General features: G+C 40.6%; 1 protein-coding gene across 1 annotated transcript in view; it reads right to left on the bottom strand.

Annotated features, from left to right (window-relative positions):
• Nucleotides 1-105: 105 nt before the first annotated feature.
• The window catches only part of ptchd4 (patched domain containing 4), a 57,112-nt gene continuing 42,749 nt past the window's right edge, over nt 106-14,468 (bottom strand). Inside the window, exon 3 of the mRNA XM_063001230.1 lies at nt 106-1,763. Coding sequence (XP_062857300.1) covers nt 106-1,763 — 1,658 coding nt within the window. The remainder of the gene's footprint in view (nt 1,764-14,468) is intronic.

The raw sequence follows: 14,468 nt of genomic DNA, 5'->3' as shown, positions 1-14,468 counted from the left end.
GACAGTGGTCCAACGTGATAAACTTCCAACGTGATTTCCAAAGTTTCAACTCTGACCAATGTCATGTGTGAATTGCTACATTGCCTCTTACTAAACAGTGAATGCTTAGACACTGGTCACATGGTCAGGGTTGTCTCTGACCTCGATACACTCTATCTCATCCCTTTCCCGCTCCCTCTCCCTTTCCCGCTCTTTCCGTTTTGCCCGTTTCTTTTTCTTGTGTCTCTTCTTCGAAGGTGGGAAGAAAGTCAAGAACACTGGAAGGATGACAAAACAGTGCAGTACTGTACAGCCTGTAGTAAGAAGCGAGCACTTGAACAGTGTGTAGGTCAGGTTGGAAGGCACAAAGAGCAGGGGCATAATCCCAATCACAAAGCAAGAGGCATTCTGTAAAATGGCTGCCCCGTGCTCCTCGAGCGAAATCTTAATGCACTGAGTCCTGGTGTGCTCAGTGGCCAGTATGAAAGTGTAAAGGTGGGGGGCACAGTGATCCATGGCAAAATTGAGAGTATAAATAAGGCACAGGATTGAAATACTGTCCATATCTACATTCCAGAGTGTCATGAGGCCTAAGACGCCCAGTTCCACAGAGGTGACTGTCAAGATCAACCACAAATTTCCCAGTGGGTTGATGACGAGGAAGAAAGTAAGGATGAGGATGGTCAGGACGCTAAAGCTTGATGTTAAAATTGGGGAGATAACAGAGGAACTGTAGCGGTCCATGAATACAAACGTGGGGTTGAAGACGATGAACTTAATGCTATTTATAAGGGAAAGTGGTCTGAGTCTTTCTAGCAGCTCCACCACTTCCTCCCTTGTCTTTTCTGTGGTTCTAGCTACTAAGTACATCCTGGATGCAATGATGTCATACTCATTCCCATTTTTTGAGAAAATGATGTCCTCTGTGAAGTGCTGATACTCTGGCCTCTTTAAAAAGGAAGTCTTGAGAATGTTTATGAAATCGGTTTTGGTTGACGCACTGACATTTGAGACTTTTAAATAACTAAAGTAGTTATCAATCCATGAAATCTTATTGAAGCCCTGGCCTAATGTCTTGAGGTGCTCCTGAACTGTGGAGTTCCAGTATTCAATTGGCTCATAGATGTAGAACCCAATCACTGGGCTGTAGTTGCTGAACAATTTTTGTTGGGTCAGAGCAAATGACACACTGGGTGAATTACTGGCTAGAAGGTTCACAATATTGTAGCCATCACTAATTTGTAAACATCCCATAAATGAAAAAGAGGCATAAATCAGGTAGAGAATCACCACAAAGGGCTTTACATATGTGTTGGTAATCCACTCTGTGTAATGCTCTCTCAGGAAGTGCTGAATGAAGTGGTTCTGGTAGGGCATACTGTCATGGTGTGTGGAGAGATCATGGCCATCACTCATCATTGTCTTGAACCATGTAGGTTGGCGGTCCAAGTATTCTACAGAGGGGATTTTGCAGCAGAAAACACTGTGGTAGCGATTCTGCTCCAGCTGGCCAGCAAACACCAGACAGGAGCCATAGAATGAGAAGACATAGAAGTAATTTACAAGGATCGCCACACACATGCTCTGGCAGAATACCTTTACAGATTCGATGTTGGTGAAAGGACTGGCACCCATGCCAAAGGTGATAATATACAATGAGCTGGTCATGGTGTAGCATACCATCACATCGGCAAAAGCATCTGCCACTCGCTCTTTAAAGGGCAGACTCTCCCGGGTTCTTCTCCAGCCAGCCAGAAGCTCAAAAACTCCTTTGGTTCCATGCCCTGAAAGAAAATGCGAAAATGTTAATGAAAGAAATATATTTCTGTAGAGTCAATTCTGTCTGCAAAAGGTTAACATTAACATAAATGCATATTAAGCTTAGTTTGACTACAACAGAATCACTTTTTTGTATTTACTGTACCTGACATTTCATAGTGAGACATTTCATAGTGGCCACCGCTATGCCACCAGACCGCCCCAGCATCACGGCTTCAGAAAAAAAGCAAGTGTGCTAACAAATGAGCTGGCAAAACTTAAACAGAGATGCCTTGATATATATATATACTGTATATGTATATATATATACAGTGCCTTGCAAAAGTATTCAGCCCCCTTGAACTTTTCAACCTTTTGCCACATTTCAGGCTTCAAACATAACGATATGAAATTGTAATTTTTTGTGAAGAATCAACAACAAGTGGGACACAATCGTGAAGTAGAACGAAATTTATTGGATATTTTAAACTTTTTTTAGAAATAAAAAACTAAAAAGTGGGGCGTGCAATATTATTCAGCCCCTTTACTTTCAGTGCAGCAAACTCACTCCAGAAGTTCAGTGAGGATCTCTGAATGATCCAATGTTGACCTAAATGACTGATGGTGATAAATAGAATCCACCTGTGTGTAATCAAGTCTCCGTATAAATGCACCTGCTCTGTGACAGTCTCAGAGTTCTGTTTAAAGCGCAGAGAGCATCATGAAGACCAAGGAACACACCAGGCAGGTCCGAGATACTGTTGTGGAGAAGTTTAAAGCCGGATTTGGATACAAAAAGATTTCCCAAGCTTTAAACATCTCAAGGAGCACTGTGCAAGTGATCATATTGAAATGGAAGGAGTATCAGACCACTGCAAATCTACCAAGACCCGGCCGTCCCTCTAAACTTTCAGCTCAAACAAGGAGAAGACTGATCAGAGATGCAGCCAAGAGGCCCATGATCACTCTGAATGAACTGCAGAGATCTACAGCTGAGGTGGGAGACTCTGTCCATAGGACACAATCAGTCGTACACTGCACAAATCTGGCCTTTATGGAAGAGTGGCAAGAAGAAAGCCATTTCTCAAAGATATCTATAAAAAGTCACCTGGGAGACACACCAAACATGTGGAAGAAGGTGCTCTGGTCAGATGAAACCAAAATCGAACTTTTTGGCCACAATGCAAAACGTTATGTTTGGCGTAAAAGCAACACAGCTCATCACCCTGAACACACCATCCCCACTGTCAAACATGGTGGTGGCAGCATCATGGTTTGGGCCTGCTTTTCTTCAGCAGGGACAGGGAAGATGGTTAAAATTGATGGGAAGATGGATGGAGCCAAATACAGGACCATTCTGGAAGAAAACCTGTTGCAGTCTGCAAAAGACCTGAGACTGGGACGGAGATTTATCTTCCAACAAGACAATGATCCAAAACATAAAGCAAAATCTACAATGGAATGGTTCACAAATAAACGTATCCAGGTGTTAGAATGGCCAAGTCAAAGTCCAGACCTGAATCCCATCGAGAATCTGTGGAAAGAGCTGAAAACTGCTGTTCACAAACGCTCTCCATCCAACCTCACTGAGCTCGAGCTGTTTTGCAAGGAAGAATGGGCAAAAATTTCTGTCTCTCGATGTGCAAAACTGATAGAGACATACCGCAAGCGACTTGCAGCTGTAATCGCAGCAAAAGGTGGCGCTACAAAGTATTAACGCAAGGGGGCTGAATAATATTGCACGCCCCACTTTTCAGTTTTTTATTTCTAAAAAAAGTTTAAAATATTCAATAAATTTCGTTCCACTTCACGATTGTGTCCCACTTGTTGTTGATTCTTCACAAAAAATTACAATTTCATATCGTTATGTTTGAAGCCTGAAATGTGGCAAAAGGTTGAAAAGTTCAAGGGGGCTGAATACTTTTGCAAGGCACTGTATATACTGTATATATATATATATATATATATATATATATATATATATATTAGGGCTGTCGAAGTTAACGCGATAATAACGCATTAACGCGATTTCAATTTAACGCGATTAAAAATAATAGTGCCGTTAACGCAAATTCTAGTTAATGTTGAGACTTGACTGGTAGAACTACAACGCTCGGTTACATTATGGTAACATTATGTTAAAACAAACGTTTTAATGTCGGACTTGCCACCGTTTTTCATTTGCGGTTTGTTAACATAATGTAACCGAGCGTTGTAGTGATGCACTTATAAAGAAATAAATACACGCTATATTCACAAGTTGTCGGGAGCAGAACACTTTTATTAACTTATTCTGTTAAGGTACCAAATACCGGAAAGCTGAGTCAAGCACGTTAGTCCATGCACTATGGAAGCCCCAAAGGGTCAAAACACACTCACTTCGTGTAGAAACGGCCATCAAACCATTGTCACAATACAACCACAGAAAAGTCTGTTACAATAACTACGCCTTATCCCACCTAAAGCACCGCTGATCTACAATGTTTGCTGATGGAGAAATTCTAAACTACAATCTGACATTTACTGCCTAGTATGTGAGTGAATAAAACTCCCTTACAGTTTTCTCTTGTCCCAGCAGTTTTTAACATCAGTACATTTAGCATAAAATGTGTTCACCATTTTAATTGTAACATTTCACATAAAAATCCTTGTTTTCTATAACATTTACACAGATTTATTTTAATGCGATTAATCGCGATTAACTATATGAAATTCTGAGATTAATCGCGATTAAAAATTTTAATCGTTTGACAGCCCTAATATATATACATATATATATATCAGTGGCGGCTGCTGGTCTTTCAAAGAGGGGAAGCTCATTGTCGGCTTACATCATAAAATTTGTCAATTTATTTACACATAAATTGTGCCCTCTGTTCCTTTTACAAGAAAATGGGTTGCAGTTTGTCTTTCGACTTCACTCGCAAAATCCGCGATGGGACTGAAGCTCCCAGTGATTAAGTGACTAATGAAGTGTATTGCTTTGGCAATACGTATGTCCCTATTTGTCATGCCAGTAAAGCTTCTTTTGAGTTTGAGTTTGAGAAGTGACGGTGTAGCGCTCAAACTAGCTGTCAATCAAAACGGGATTCAGTCTTTCCACTGATCCTCCAATCATCTTGCAGAAGCTCCGCGTCCACACCCGCCTACAGCTACATTCACCCCCAGAGACGCTCAGCGTCCGGGGGCGGGACAAAATCGAGGCATTTATCCAATGACCGGCGAGTTTCGGAGCATAAAAAAAAAAAACCTCAACGCAGTCCCATAGAAATGAAGAGACGCACAGCTTCTGCGGGCAAATGCATTGACGCTACGGGAATGTATGAGTTAAGTTAAGAAAATCGAGTCGATTTGTGATAAGTAGCTGATTCTGAACGAACTCGTCTTCGAGATGAACGTGTTCTAACGCATTTGTAGTCAATGAAATATTAACACAACTGTACATATTTGACCATTTAATTTTGGACATTTTAGGGGAAGCTGAGCTTTCCTTGCAGTCTTAGAGAAATCGCCACTGATATATATATATATATACAGTATATATAAATAAATATATATATATATATACAGTGTATCACAAAAGTGAGTACACCCCTCACATTTCTGCAGATATTTAAGTATATCTTTTCATGGGACAACACTGACAAAATGTCACTTTGACACAATGAAAAGTAGTCTGTGTGCAGCTTATATAACAGTGTAAATTTATTCTTCCCTCAAAATAACTCAATATACAGCCATTAATGTCTAAACCACCGGCAACAAAAGTGAGTACACCCCTAAGAGACTACACCCCTAAATGTCCAAATTGAGCACTGCTTGTCATTTTCCCTCCAAAATGTCATGTGATTTGTTAGTGTTACTAGGTCTCAGGTGTGCATAGGGAGCAGGTGTGTTCAATTTAGTAGTACAGCTCTCACACTCTCTCATACTGGTCACTGAAAGTTCCAACATGGCACCTCATGGCAAAGAACTCTCTGAGGATCTTAAAAGACGAATTGTTGCGCTACATGAAGATAACCAAGGCTACAAGAAGATTGCCAACACCCTGAAACTGAGCTGCAGCACAGTGGCCAAGATCATCCAGCGTTTTAAAAGAGCAGGGTCAACTCAGAACAGACCTCGCGTTGGTCGTCCAAAGAAGCTGAGTGCACGTGCTCAGCATCACATCCAACTGCTGTCTTTGAAAGATAGGCGCAGGAGTGCTGTCAGCATTGCTGCAGAGATTGAAAAGGTGGGGGGTCAGCCTGTCAGTGCTCAGACCATACGCCGCACACTACATCAAATTGGTCTGCATGGCTGTCACCCCAGAAGGAAGCCTCTTCTGAAGTCTCTACACAAGAAAGCCCGCAAACAGTTTGCTGAAGACATGTCAACAAAGGACATGGATTACTGGAACCATGTCCTATGGTCTGATGAGACCAAGATTAATTTGTTTGGTTCAGATGGTCTCAAGCATGTGTGGCGGCAATCAGGTGAGGAGTACAAAGATAAGTGTGTCATGCCTACAGTCAAGCATGGTGGTGGGAATGCCATGGTCTGGGGCTGCATGAGTGCAGCAGGTGTTAGGGAGTTACATTTCATTGAGGGACACATGAACTCCAATATGTACTGTGAAATACTGAAGCAGAGCATGATCCCCTCCCTCCGGAAACTGGGTCGCAGGGCAGTGTTCCAGCATGATAATGACCCCAAACACACCTCTAAGACGACCACTGCGTTATTGAAGAGGCTGAGGGTAAAGGTGATGGACTGGCCAAGCATGTCTCCAGACCTAAACCCAATAGAACATCTTTGGGGCATCCTCAAGCGGAAGGTGGAGGAGCGCAAAGTCTCGAATATCCGCCAGCTCCGTGATGTCGTCATGGAGGAGTGGAAAAGCATTCCAGTGGCAACCTGTGAAGCTCTGGTAAATTCCATGCCCAGGAGAGTTAAGGCAGTTCTGGGAAATAATGGTGGCCACACAAAATATTGACACTTCAGGAACTTTCACTAAGGGGTGTACTCACTTTTGTTGCTGGTGGTTTAGACATTAATGGCTGTATATTGAGTTATTTTGAGGAAAGAATAAATTTACACAAGTTATATAAGCTGCACACAGACTACTTTTCATTGTGTCAAAGTGTCATTTTGTCAGTGTTGTCCCATGAAAAGATATACTTCAATATCTGCAGAAATGTGAGGGGTGTACTCACTTTTGTGATACACTGTATATATTGAGTTTCTTTATATATATATATCGAGTTTTATTATATATATATCAAGTTTCATTATATAGGGTGGGCCATTTATATGGATACACCTAAATAAAATGGGAATGGTTGGTGATATTAACTTCCTGTTTGTGGCACATTAGTATATGGGAGGGGGAAAACTTTTCAAGATGGGTGGTGACCATGGCGGCCATTTTGAAGTCGGCCATTTTGGATCCAACTTTAGTTTTATCAATGGGAAGAGGGTCATGTGACACATCAAACTTATTGAGAATTTCACAAGAAAAACAATGGTGTGCTTGGTTTTAACGTCACTAATGAAGAAACATCAGTGGCTGTCCTAGCTTCATTCAGCAAGAGCCCACAGCGTAGCACTCGCCGCATGTCACTGGAGAGTGGCATCAGTCGAACATCCCTTCGGCGGATATTAGCTACTCACAAATGGCACCCTTACAAACTCCAGCTGCTGCAGCATCTCAACGAGGATGACCCAGATCGGCGCACTGAATTTGCAGAATGGGCAAAACAAAAATTGGAACAGGACCATCAGTTTACACAGAACATTTTGTTCAGTGATGAGGCAAACTTTTATGTGAATGGTGAAGTTAACAAACAAAACCACCGCTATTGGTCTGACACTAACCCACATTGGATAGATCCCTCCAAGACTGTTGGAACACAAAAATTGATGGTATGGTGTGGTATATGGGGTACAAAGATAGTGGGGCCATTCTTCATCAATGGAAACCTCAAGGCCACTGGATATTTGAAATTGCTACATGATGATGTGTTTCCCTCTTTATGCACTGAAGCTGGCACGTTCCCTGAGTTTTTCCAGCAAGATGGTGCACCACCACATTATGGGTGTCAGGTCCGAGCATTCCTAGATGAACAGTTTCCTGGAAAGTGGATTGGGTCGTCGTGGGCCAGTTGAATGGCCCCCAAGGTCTCCCGATCTGACCCCCTTAGACTTTTATCTTTGGGGTCATCTGAAGGCAATTGTCTATGCTGTGAAGATATGAGATGTGCAGCACCTGAAACTACGGATACTGGAAGCCTGTGCTAGCATTTCTTCTGCGGTGTTGCTATCAGTGTGTGAAGAGTGGGAGAAGAGGGTTGCATTGACAATCCAACACAATGGGCAGCACTTTGAACACATTTTATAAGTGGTCAGAAACTTGTAAATAACTCATGAAAGAATAAAGTTACGTTAAAACCAAGCACACCATTGTTTTTCTTGTGAAATTCTCAATAAGTTTGATGTGTCACATGACCCTCTTCCCATTGAAAAAACTAAAGTTGGATCCAAAATGGCCGACTTCAAAATGGCCGCCATGGTCACCACCCATCTTGAAAAGTTTTCCCCCTCCCATATACTAATGTGCCACAAACAGGAAGTTAATATCACCAACCATTCCCATTTTATTTAGGTGTATCCATATAAATGGCCCACCCTGTATATACATGTATATCAGGTTTCATTATATATATATCGAGTTTCATTATATATATATCGAGTTTCATTATATATATATCGAGTTTCATTATATATATATCGAGTTTCATTATATATATATCAAGTTTCATTATATATATATCGAGTTTCATTATATATATATCGAGTTTCTTTATATATATATCGAGTTTCATTATATATATATCAAGTTTCATTCCATATATATCAGCATTTGCTATATATTTCCTGTTTGGCTTGCCATAATATATATATATATATATATGGCCACCTAATTCCACAGCTAATTATTGCTCACAAAGGTGACTGTCAATCAAGAGACACTGACACATCAATTTTGTAAACGTCTGTGCCCCTCTGTCGGCCAAAAATGGCAATGCAGAGGGACATGACTATTACTGTGGGTCAGTTGCTGAACAACTTCAACAGCTGCCACATTACACAATTAGTATTATTTTAAAAATGCCAATGTTAGAATAAGAAAATGAGGAAACGTAAAATAAGATCTTTTACTTTGAGCTACTTCTGTACAAACAAACTGGTGTGATAGTAAAATACCTAATTCGGGACACATATAAATGATCAAATTTTGGCAAAATCAGTGTCTATATTTAATTGCTATTGTTAGGGTGTACTGTCATTGCTAAGCTGTTGCATGTTGGTTTCCTAGTTGTTGCTAGTCAGTTGCTATGCTAACAAGTTAGTTGCTAGAGGGTTGCTAAGCTGCTGCTAGGTGGTCCTTAAGATGTTGCTTGGCAGTTGCTAAGGTGTTACTATGTGTTTCCTAAGGTTCTCTGACATTGCTGACATAATGGGTTAATTGCTATGGTGTAGATAAACAGTGCGGTTGCCAAGTTGTACTGGGGCTGCGAAGCTGTTGCCAGGTGGTTGCTAAGCTGTTTCACATGGTTAATTGGGTGCTGGTGGTTGGTAGGGTGTGTGCAAATATGTATCTGGGGGAAAGAGATGTAAAAATGCTCAAAAATGTGATTGTGTGTGCAAGCATGTATCTGGTATGGGGTTAAATCCCTATCAAAATTCAAATACAGGCTATCATTGAGAATATAAATTCTTACAAAGGTATTTTTGTGGATGGAATTAAATCCCCCTTCATGACACAAATACAAGTTTCCTAAAACAGCATGACTAACTGTAAATCCTGGTGCTTTAACGACATGCTGATTTACAGTGTATTCATTCATTCATTTATTTATTTATTCATACGTTCATTCATCCATTCAAGCTTTACCTTTTGATTAGTTTCTTTTCTCTTTTTTTCTTTTATTTGAATGATTGTATTTGTGTACTTTGTCCTGTAAAGCACTTTAAACTACTGCTGTATGAAGGGTACTGAATAAATGCAGGGGTTCAAACACTCAATCCCTGCCTTAGTAGACCTGCATAATTTACCGCTGCACCGTCCAAGGACTCATATATGTACATGATTTAAAAAGAACTACATTCACCCACTAAACAAAGTCCCTGTGCATCTACAAGTCTATTTTTACACAAAATGCACATGAAAGAAAACCACATGAGAATGTAAAACAGAAACTGTCACCTGAAATGTAACTGGATGACAAAGAGAATAAAATGTAAATTATCACTTTATATGGTATTAAAAAAAAATGATGACTGTGTGGCATAACTTAAGGAGTGCTGATTATGCAAGAAATCAGAGAATTGTGTAAATTCTTCCTCACAACTGTTTAAGGAGTGGATACAAGAAAAATGTTTGCTGTTAAGGAAACTTCTAGAAGTAATTATATACAAGGTTTCATTATTTATTTTATCTAGACTGTGAATGATGGACATTCAGAGAGAATAAAAAAACAGTAAAATAGTGTGTGCTGTAGTAGTTTTGGTAAAATTATTGTTAAAATTAAGGTTAATTCATAGGAACATAAGTGCCAGCAAATAGGTTTTTAATTTTACAAAAAAATACATATTTATTTTAATAAACGAAAGCCTTTTATAAAACTGGGGTGTTATGGTGTTCCATTTTTAGTTGTCTTTTATTTTTGTTATATTATTAATATTAAAGCTCTAAATATCTGAGTATACTGACATAGATAGTAGGGTGGCCAGCCGTCCGGCTTTAGGTCGGACAGTCCGTTTTTTCAGCTGCCAGTCCTCCGCCCATGCAACGCTAGGATGGACACTTAAAAATCCTCCTTTTCAAGTGAACTGGTTACATTTTTGATCAATATTATCTGTCATTGGCTCAGGTACATGTCAAAACAAATGCTTTGTATTTCATTGGTTAAACAGCCGTATTTGACTGCTCATAGTGCTACCTATCATGGGCGGACCTTCTGTGATAGGCCAGTGGTGGGCGAGCCACGATTCGTGGCCAATAGCAGATAGCCGCTCGCTCTGTTCTGCATACACCTCTACCTGAGTCAATTAGTCAGCTCTCATGCTCAGGAACGTAATTTAAAAGTAAAACAGTAATTTGTTATAGAATTCTTGCTTAAATTGGTCAAAAACTGTTATATGGGTTATGGTTTTATTCTGTGTGTTGCATATCATGTCCCCCTGTTTCTGGTATGACATTCTCCTTTTGGGGTGTAATGCCGTCCTTTTTGTGACTATGAATGTGGCCACCCTAATAGATACTGATAAATTCACTAAAATCAAGTCAGTTTTCAGCAATTTAAGGACAAAACTGAAAGGCATCCAGGGCACTTGGGTGGCACAGCTGTAAATTACACTAGCTTACAGTTTGAATCCCCAGCAGTGATATGGGCCAGTTAGCGGCTACATACAGACATGATTGGCTATGCCAACAGAGGGTGGCTGAGGCCCCACGATGGATTGATGTCAGTCCCTCCGGGGTGTGTTACTGCATTGCAACCCTAACCAGGATAAAGTGGTGGTAAAATGTATATATGAAAATGTATGAAAGCCATTCTGCTGGTGGCTTTAAAATACATAAGTAATCTACAGTGAACATCAAAAGTCTGAGACCTTCAGTGAAAATGATTCTATTTCAATTTTTTTTACAAATGTAATGCGTTCATTATAAGCTATATAATCAGCATAACAGTTTGAGTAAAAAGTTAAATCTTTTAATAGTTTACATGAATTTTTGAACATTATGTCTCCCTTCTCTGCACTAAAGCTTGCATGGACTACACAAATGCAAATGTGTGCAAAATGTGATAATCACCATGATCCCATATATACAGTATATATACAGTATATACAGTGTATCACAAAAGTGAGTACACCCCTCACATTTCTGCAAATATTTCATTATATCTTTTCATGGGACAACACTATAGAAATAAAACTTGGATATAACTTAGAGTAGTCAGTGTACAGCTTGTATAGCAGTGTAGATTTACTGTCCTCTGAAAATAACTCAACACACAGCCATTAATGTCTAAATAGCTGGCAACATAAGTGAGTACACCCCACAGTGAACATGTCCAAATTGTGCCCAAATGTGTCGTTGTCCCTCCCTGGTGTCATGTGTCAAGGTCCCAGGTGTAAATGGGGAGCAGGGCTGTTAAATTTGGTGTTTTGGGTACAATTCTCTCATACTGGCCACTGGATATTCAACATGGCACCTCATGGCAAAGAACTCTCTGAGGATGTGAGAAATAGAATTGTTGCTCTCCACAAAGATGGCCTGGGCTATAAGAAGATTGCTAACACCCTGAAACTGAGCTACAGCATGGTGGCCAAGGTCATACAGCGGTTTTCCAGGACAGGTTCCACTCGGAACAGGCTTCGCCAGGGTCGACCAAAGAAGTTGAGTCCACGTGTTCGGCGTCATATCCAGAGGTTGGCTTTAAAAAATAGACACATGAGTGCTGCCAGCATTGCTGCAGAGGTTGAAGACGTGGGAGGTCAGCCTGTCAGTGCTCAGACCATACGCCGCACACTGCATCAACTCGGTCTGCATGGTCGTCATCCCAGAAGGAAGCTGACGCACAAGAAAGCCCGCAAACAGTTTGCTGAAGACAAGCAGTCCAAGAACATGGATTACTGGAATGCCCTGTGGTCTGACGAGACCAAGATAAACTTGTTTGGCTCAGATGGTGTCCAGCATGTGTGGCGGCGCCCTGGTGAGAAGTACCAAGACAACTGTATCTTGCCTACAGTCAAGCATGGTGGTGGTAGCATCATGGTCTTGGGCTGCATGAGTGTTGCTGGCACTGGGGAGCTGCAGTTCATTGAGGGAAACATGAATTCCAACATGTACTGTGACATTCTGAAACAGAGCATGATCCCCTCCCTTCGAAAACTGGGCCTCATGGCAGTTTTCCAACAGGATAACGACCCCAAACACAACCTCCAAGATGACAACTGCCTTGCTGAGGAAGCTGAAGGTAAAGGTAATGGACTAAACCCAATTGAGCACCTGTGGCACATCCTCAAGTGGAAGGTGGAGGAGTTCAAGGTGTCTAACATCCACCAGCTCCGTGATGTCATCATGGAGGAGTGGAAGAGGATTCCAGTAGCAACCTGTGCAGCTCTGGTGAATTCCATGCCCAGGAGGGTTAAGGCAGTGCTGGATAATAATGGTGGTCACACAAAATATTGACACTTTGGGCACAATTTGGACATGTTCACTGTGGGGTGTACTCACTTATGTTGCCAGCCATTTAGACATTAATGGCTGTGTGTTGAGTTATTTTCAGAAGACAGTAAATCTACACTGCTATACAAGCTGTACACTGACTACTCTAAGTTATATTCAAGTTTCATGTCTATAGTGTTGTCCCATGAAAAGATATAATGAAATATTTGCAGAAATGTGAGGGGTGTACTCACTTTTGTGATACACTGTATATACTGTATATATATATATATATATATATATATATATATATATATATATATACACACACACACACACACACACACACACACACCGATCAGCCATAACATTAAAACCACCTCCTTGTTTCTACACACATTATCCATTTTGTACACATTATCCATTGTAGCTCTACAATTACTGACTGTAGTCTATTTGCTTCTCTGCATGCTTTGTTAGCCCCCTTTGACCTTGTTCTTCAATGGTCAGGACCACTACAGAGCAGGTATTTTTTGGGTGGTGGGTCATTCTAAGCACTGCAGTGACACTGACATGGTGGTGGTGTGTTAGTGTGTGTTGTGCTGGTATGAGTGGATCAGACACAGAAATGCTGATGGAGTGACCACTGATGAAGGTCTAGAAGATGACCAACTCAAACAGCAGCAATGGATGAACGATCATCTCTGACTTTACATCTACAAGGTGGACCAACTAGGTAGGAGTGTCTAATAGAGTGGACAGTAAGTGGACACTGTATTTAAAAACTCCAGTAGTGCTGCTGTGTCTGATCCACTCATACCAGCACAACACACACTAACACACCACCACCATGTCATTGTCACTGCAGTGCTGAGATTGATCCACCACCTAAATAATACCTCCTCTGTGGTGGTCCTGACCATTAAAGAACAGGGTGAAAGCAGGCTTAAAAGGTATGTATATATATACAGTATATACTGTATATATATATATACGTATATTTATATATATATATATACGTATATTTATATATATATATATATATATATATATATATATATATATATATATACAGTGTATCACAAAAGTGAGTACACCCCTCACATTTCTGCAAATATTTCATTATATCTTTTCATGGGACAACACTATAGACATGAAACTTGGATATAACTTAGAGTAGTCAGTGTACAGCTTGTATAGCAGTGTAGATTTACTGTCTTCTGAAAATAACTCAACACACAGCCATTAATGTCTAAATACCTGGCAACATAAGTGAGTACACCCCACAGTGAACATGTCCAAATTGTGCTCAAATGTGTCGTTGTCCCTCCCTGGTGTCATGTGTCAAGGTCCCAGGTGTAAATGGGGAGCAGGGCTGTTAAATTCGGTGTTTTGGGTACAATTCTCTCATACTGGCCACTGGATATTCAACATAGCACCTCATGGCAAAGAACTCTCTGAGGATGTGAGAAATAGAATTGTTGCTCTCCACAAAGATGGCCTGGGCTATAAG

The sequence above is a fragment of the Trichomycterus rosablanca genome, chromosome 9, assembly GCF_030014385.1.
Source record: "Trichomycterus rosablanca isolate fTriRos1 chromosome 9, fTriRos1.hap1, whole genome shotgun sequence".
Classification (NCBI taxonomy): Eukaryota; Metazoa; Chordata; class Actinopteri; order Siluriformes; family Trichomycteridae; genus Trichomycterus; species Trichomycterus rosablanca.
This window is presented reverse-complemented; position numbering and strand designations above follow the sequence as displayed.